The 7,763-nt window shown below is 44.8% G+C and overlaps 1 protein-coding gene across 1 annotated transcript; it reads right to left on the bottom strand.

Moving 5' to 3' along the window:
• Window positions 1–1,010: 1,010 nt before the first annotated feature.
• Window positions 1,011–5,589, bottom strand: LOC126335137 (uncharacterized). The gene is made up of 2 exons (XM_049998096.1): window positions 5,499–5,589; window positions 1,011–1,661 (listed from the first exon to the last, which is right to left on the bottom strand). Exons 1-2 carry the CDS (start codon window positions 5,542–5,544, stop codon window positions 1,204–1,206), a joined length of 504 nt encoding a protein of 167 aa, XP_049854053.1. The 5' UTR covers window positions 5,545–5,589; the 3' UTR covers window positions 1,011–1,203.
• Window positions 5,590–7,763: the final 2,174 nt, after the last annotated feature.

Genomic DNA, 7,763 nt, shown 5'->3' with positions numbered 1-7,763 from the left:
TGCTTTCTTTTCTTCATTAGCAATAAGAAATTTGTACTTTGTAGCAGAAGACGGCAAAAATAGGCTTTTAAAATTATCTTTGTAGCCAGAAAAGCAATCTATGAAAACATTCAATTTTTTTAAACAACTTTTGTTTCAGTCTCGCTTGAGAGTACTTATGTTTAAGATCTCACATAAAAAGGAAGTGTAATTTTTTGTCGTGCGTCAACAGTATGAGTAGTAAATGCTATGTGTGTATAAAAATGCAAGAAAATATGTAAATTAAAAATCATCATAGTTGTAAATATATTTTTATTTATAACACCAGAATACTCTAAGATGCGGTCATAAGCGTGACTTTTGCCTGAAATCATAAAAAGAGGCAGTAATTTCTTCCATCTTGCAAGACATCTTAAAATACATATAACCAATCATCAAGATTTATTGGATGGACTGCATGATCGGCAACCACAGAAAATTAGAGGTAAATTAATGACATGAGTGCAGCCTAATAGTGACTTCTATTAAATATGTATGTGTAATAATCGAACAGTTGACTTCAGGTTAAGCACCAAGTTTGCTGCAAAATGAGACATTCTAAAAATCTCGATCGACAGACTAAGAAAAACTATTCTGTATACATTATTCGTTATTGTGACTTCACTATCTGTACTTTGCATTGTATATTTGTTACACTACGAGGAACACTGTTCATGGAACCAGTTTAGTTTCAACAAGAATCCATGCTTTAATTACAGTACTGCAAGTAGTAATTGTCTCTCATTACTTAAATTTCATGGCGGTTCATACTCTTTGTGTTAGCTGTTGGGCTGCCTCAAAGAACTCAAAGCACAGTTATTCTAAAACCGAGCATCAGGCGAACGCAACTTGCATAATCTTTAGCAGCTAATACTAGACTTTCCTGCAGATTGCTTGATGGTCAGCCGTACTGGAAAATGACAGAAACAATACAAGGAATGGAGACTGGCAATGTGACAGGGAGAAATGAAAATTAAGGAAGACCTAAAGAATACGTTACTTCTCATGCCAAGGTTTATTTGATTTAGATACAATATGAAAATATGCAGTAGTGCTTAGTATTACTATTAATGTTCTCGTTGACGCATATTAAACTTTGATTCAGAGTGAACAACAGAACGTTGCTTACATTTGTCATCAATAGCATAACGGAAACTCTTTGGAAACACATTGCTACTTTTTCGCTCAGACATCAACATATTCGTAGTCCATACCGACAATGTACAAATTGAACACATTGTCGTAGAAGGGAGCGTCGGGAGCGTTGGAAGGTGCATACTGAGGGTAGGTGAGCTCCTCGTCGAACCGGATCTCGAACATGAACATGGAGGCCGTGTTGGTGGTGTAGCTGATGGGCAGCCGCAGCAGCTGCTCCGGCGCGGCGACCTGCGAGTAGCTGGCGGTGGCGACCGTCCTGGTGAACCCCCCGGAGGGCAGCTCTGTCACGGTGACCCTGATGTCCTGCTGCTCGGGGAGCATCATTCCGGTGCCGGCGCGGCGCACGTGCGAGCTCAGGTAGAGCGCGCTCACGTTGAACACGCGCCTGTAGTAGTGTGGCGTGTTGAAGATGCCGTCGCAGCACCTCACCTCGGCCTGGTACACCTTATGGTCCCGGAACATCATCGTCACCTGTGGGTAGGCGACTGGAAACAGACGGGAAGGGCATGCCATCAAAACTACGAAGGATTTTGTTGCTAGAAATACATTCACTGTACAGCAGTGAGGCCGGCTGCGATGGTCTCGCGGTTGTAGGCGCGCAGTCCGGAATCGTGCGACTACTACGGTGGCAGGTTCGAATCCTGCCTCGGGCATGGATGTGTGTGATGTCCTTAGGTTAGTTAGGTTTAGGTAGTTCTAAGTTCTAGGGGACTGATGACCACGGCAGTTGAGTCCCATAGTGCTCAGAGCCATTTGTACCATTTGAACAGCAGTGAGTGCTCTTTAGTCAAGACACTCACTTATTCACTCTTACCTACAAAGGCGGACAAAAGTATTCAGACAATGGGAGTAATCAGAGTAGTAAACCTTAGATGTGTTTTTAGCTCAAGATAAATATTTTATTGTTTAAAAATGTGTAATACATATGTCAGTCTGAACATATGCAGAACAATTAACAGAACACACTTTATGTAAATAAAATAAAAACGAAGCAAAGAAAATTGAAATATATAATGAGCAAAAGTATTCAGACACTCGGCAATCAGTATTTGGTAATAAGTCCCTTTCTCTGTAATACAGCCCTCAGTTTTTGTGGCATGAAGTAAACAACCTTTTTCATTGTATCTGAACTGATATTCAGCCATTCTTCTTCTATCAATACACGCAAATGTGTCAAACTGCTCACACGTCGTTTGTGCAGACTCTTTTTCAATTCAGTCCAGATGTTTTCGATGGGACAGAGGTCCAGAGGCTGCAGTGAGGTAATGAGGCGATGATGCATGTTGTATAGGATCCTCAGTTTGACAGATTCCATCATATGCTTAAGATTATTGTCACACCATCCACTGCCTCCTCCCTCTCTGATGGTTGCTTGCATGTTTTTTGAGCTCCCTCTCTGTGTTTGCTTAACGCCACACTAAACTGCGCCCACTGGACTCAAAGTAAATTAGCATTCATCACTCCACAGAATCTTGTCCCAGAAGGTCACATCCTTGCCGTCAAATTCTTCTGCAAAAACCATCCGTTTTTTTTGCGTTACACTTACTGACGAACGGTTTGCTCTGGCATTCTACACAGGACTTCTCAGGCGCCCGCGCACCGTACTGCGTACACCGACTGCTTGCTGCCGCCGAGTTGTGCCCTCAGGCTGCGGTTAACTTGTCAGGCGGGCCTGTGTCAGGTTACTTTTGTACCGAGTGAAACAGACTCGTGTGATGGTATGATTCGAGGAAGAGGGTACGGATACATTCGCATAGTCGACGTCTCTCGGAAGATTCCCTGCATTACGGCGCATACGCAGATACACATCCCGTGTATGAATCAGTCACAATTGACCTTGAGATACGCATGTGACCTGTGTCTGAATAATTTTGGCCCCTTTCTGTACATCAAGAAATGAGCCTTAGTTGATTTGGAATGAGACAAATTATACATTAAAATGCTGAAGCAACAAATACTGGCTAATACACTTAACAAATTATTGCAATCATTAATCCATACAAACTGATGCTTGTGGTAATTTTTTCTAGATTACTTTATGTTCCTCTGTTAGGAGAAAAACAGCTGGTTTAGGAATAGCCACAGCATCTGCTCACATACTTTTTTGTTATCAGTCTCCTGATAGGTTTCATGCAGTCCACCGCAGCCCACCAAGAATTCCTCCCCTGTACCAACCTCTTCATCTCGGAGTTGCACTTGCAACCTACTTCCTCAGTTACTTGCTGGATGTATCCCAATCTCTTTCTTCTTCTACAGTTTTTACCCTCTACAGTTCCCTCTAGCTATTCCCTGATCCACTTACCTTGAACGTAACACACTAGGCTACTATACAGAACGCTGTTCTAAGCACAACGTATTCAGGACACTGTGGACGTGCCGTTCGTTGTCAAATACAACAGCTCAATCTGCGGGCGTGATTAGCGTCTGCATTTATATTCAATACACAAACCTCACAGTGCTTCAAATTTTATTGTGCGATCCCTGAAGCAAACTTTTTAAATGTGCATTTTACTTTCTTTAAATTAACGAGACCGAGCGAGGTGGCGCAGTGGTTAGACACTGGACTCGCATTCGGAAACGACGGTTCAATCCCGCGTCCGGCCATCCTGATTTCGGTTTTCCGTGATTTCCCTAAATCACTCCAGGCAAATGCCGGGATGGTTCCTCTGAAAGGGCACGGCCGACTTCCTTCGCCATCCTTCCCTAATCCGATGACACCGATGACCACGCTGTCTGGTCTCCTTCCCCAAACCAACCAACCAACCAAATTAACGAGTTGCATCGTACAGCATAATTGTGATTTATGATGCAATATGAAAAATGATCTAAGAAAATCTAGAAAAGTAAGAGTAATTATTTCAGCATGCACTTCTTCTTTTCCTATCGTATTAAGGTCGGATTCAATCGCCTACATATTCCAAATATACTATGTATCGTCACATTTGGTTCCTCATGAAGAACACGATGGAGCCAATCGTCGTAAAATCTAAATTTTACTCTCATTTTAGGCACGAATTTGGGGAAAATTTTATACAACAATCTCCCTCCGTTAACGTTCCCTCCCGGCATAGGTTTTGTTTTGTGATAAGAGGAGTGTAGTTCACGAGAATGGACAGGAAAAGGAACGGAGGGATAAAAACAAAAAACTAAGTCCCAAGTATTCTCAAACAGTCCTGCTGAATAAAACGTATAAGTCACTTAGAATGGATAACATTTTTACGACAAAAAAGATTACATTCGTATTAGTGAACAATGACGACTAGGGAAAGCAAAAATAATGGAAATATCGGAGTGATATGTCGCCATGGAGCGTAATAGAACCACTAATTTTCATCAGGTACAGTAATCAGAACCATTTGACTGTTACTGTCTACAGTAATGTTCGGTCTTCTGATAAATACAGGAAGACCAGCCGATCAGGGTGCCCGAGCGGTTCTAGGCGTTACAGAGTGGAACATCGCGACCGCTACGGTCGCAGGTTCGAATCCTGCCTCGGGCACGGATGTGTGTGATGTCCTTAGGTTAGTTAGGTTTAAGTAGCTCCAAGCTCTAGGGGACTGGTGACCTTAGGAGTTAAGTCCCACGGTGCTCAGAGCAATTTGAACCAGAAAGACCAGAAAAAATCCACCCTTGGTATAGTGAAGACCTGTCTATACATGAAAAAATGCAGAATAGTGCCCCTATGAAACAGAAATAAACAGACAATATCCGATTACACATAACTTTGGTGGTGAACTTCTGGAGTCAGTCATATCAATGGAATATTATAGGTGCAACACTGGGAAGCGTTATGAAAATTTGTAGAAGTAAATGTGAATGGAAACATACATTTGTTGGAAGTGCAATTGATCTGTAACTGCAGTCGAATACGAGTGACACTCTGTTTCTAGTCCCCATGAAGTACATGTGGTAGCAGATTCAAAGTCATACTACTAGGAACACAACTATTATAGGCCAAAAAGAATGTGCAACAGAGGAACTTTGATGGGAATTACTGGGTAAATTTGGAGAACCAGTATTCCAGAAAACGCATGTGACAGTTTTACACCACCATCGGATAGCTCGCTTAGGCATCTTTGTGTAATAGAGATTAGGTTCAGTGGCATAATTTTTCTTTCCCTTAATACCTGAAAGGAATGGAACAGAAAATTAACAATACTGAGTAACGAGTGCTACACTCTGTGCAACAGTAAAGTAGATTGGAAGTAGAAGTTGTGGTAGACTACAGTGCCCAGGGTATTAAGAAGAAAGACGGCAATAAAAGACGCTGACAGTTGCAACATGTATCACAGAACACGGAGATGCAAGCAAACGTCTCTTACCAGCACATCCTGCTAGCAGCAGGAGAGACACCGCTTGTCTTATCATGATAATGGCCTCTGAGTATCGCCTGTTCTCAGCAGAAAAATACTGATGCTGTGATGTGCGCTTACCACTGCCTTATATATTCGACAGCAGACCAATCGTAGTACCGATGATCAAGTGTCCATAGGAAAAAATATCAAGGTCTCTCTCTCTGTCAGTACAAAGGTCAGAAGAGGAGTTGCAGTAGGTGATAAACGTAACGAAGGAGGGGGTTCATCAGGTTCATCATGACAGTGTATTCCATATTGAAGGTTGTTTTGGTGTATCTTACAGGTAGACGTTGACGACAGTAGGTTGTGTAAGATGTAATTGTTTGTGCACTTACGTTTGCAGAATAAAGATCTTATCTAAGATGAGACTGCAGTCCTCAGACATCTCGATAAGTACATTCCTGAGAAAACAGTGAAAATAACAGAACAAGGAGTTAATGTTCATAGACGTTCGACAATTCGTGGTTAATTTGGTGGTTTTCATTCCGAAGATTGATATGATGTACACTCCTGGAAATGGAAAAAAGAACACATTGACACCGGTGTGTCAGACCCACCATACTTGCTCCGGACACTGCGAGAGGGCTGTACAAGCAATGATCACACGCACGGCACAGCCGACACACCAGGAACCGCGGTGTTGGCCGTCGAATGGCGCTAGCTGCGCAGCATTTGTGCACCGCCGCCGTCAGTGTCAGCCAGTTTGCCGTGGCATACGGAGCTCCATCGCAGTCTTTAACACTGGTAGCATGCCGCGACAGCGTGGACGTGAACCGTATGTGCAGTTGACGGACTTTGAGCGAGGGCGTATAGTGGGCATGCGGGAGGCCGGGTGGACGTACCGCCGAATTGCTCAACACGTGGGGGGTGAGGTCTCCACAGTACATCGATGTTGTCGCCAGTGTTCGGCGGAAGGTGCACGTGCCGGTCGACGTGGGACCGGACCGCAGCGACGCGTGGATGCACGCCAAGACCGTAGGATCCTACGCAGTGCCGTAGGGGACCGCACCGCCACTTCCCAGCAAATTAGGGACACTGTTGCTCCTGGGGATCGGCGAGGACCATTCACAACCGTCTCCATGAAGCTGGGCTACGGTCCCGCACACCGTTAGGCCGTCTTCCGCTCACGCCCCAACATCGTGCAACCCGCCTCCAGTGGTGTCGCGACATGCGTGAATGGAGGGACGAATGGAGACGTGTCGTCTTCAGCGATGAGAGTCGCTTCTGCCTTGGTGCCAATGATGGTCGTATGCGTGTTTGGCGCCGTGCAGGTGAGCGCCACAATCAGGACTGCATACAACCGAGGCACACAGGGCCAACACCCGGCATCATGGTGTGGGGAGCGATCTCCTACACTGGCTGTACACCTCTGGTGATCGTCGAGGGGACACTGAATAGTGCACGGTACATCCAAACCGTCATCGAACCCATCGTTCTACCATTCCTAGACCGGCAAGGGAACTTGCTGTTCCAACAGGACAATGCACGTCCGCATGTATCCCGTGCCACACAACGTGCTCTAGAAGGTGTAAGTCAACTACCCTGGCCAGCAAGATCTCCGGATCTGTCCCCCATTGAGCATGTTTGGGACTGGATGAAGCGTCGTATCACGCGGTCTGCATGTCCAGCACGAACGCTGGTCCAGCTGAGGCGCCAGGTGGAAATGGCATGGCAAGCCGTTCCACAGGACTACATCCAGCATCTCTACGATCGTCTCCATGGGAGAATAGCAGCCTGCATTGCTGCGCAAGGTGGATATACACTGTACTAGTGCCGACATTGTGCATGCTCTGTTGCCTGTGTCTATGTGCCTGTGGTTCTGTCAGTGTGATCATGTGATGTATCTGACCCCAGGAATGTGGGACAATGAATTCACGGTGTTCTTATTTCAATTTCCAGGAGTGTAGTTCTTCACTTCCCATCTCTGCATAATTGCTGCTCACTGCTTACTGTAGCAAAGGCTTGGTTTTCCTGAGCGGACTTTACCCCGCACTTCTCGCCATTACTAAATTGACGATTACTTGATGCACCAGGCTGTCTTCTTTTAACCGATCTCTTCTTTTAGTCACACAGTTTTCCCCAGTTCACTTCAATACCTCTTCATTAGTTACTCGAGCGACCCATTTAACATTAAGCATTCTCCTGTATCACCACATTGCAAGAGTTTCTACACTCGTGTGCTTTGAATCATTTGCTGTCCACTATTCGTTCATGTACGGGTCTACACTTCCG

This window comes from Schistocerca gregaria, chromosome 2 (assembly GCF_023897955.1).
Source record: "Schistocerca gregaria isolate iqSchGreg1 chromosome 2, iqSchGreg1.2, whole genome shotgun sequence".
Lineage (NCBI taxonomy): Eukaryota > Metazoa > Arthropoda > Insecta > Orthoptera > Acrididae > Schistocerca > Schistocerca gregaria.
This window is presented reverse-complemented; position numbering and strand designations above follow the sequence as displayed.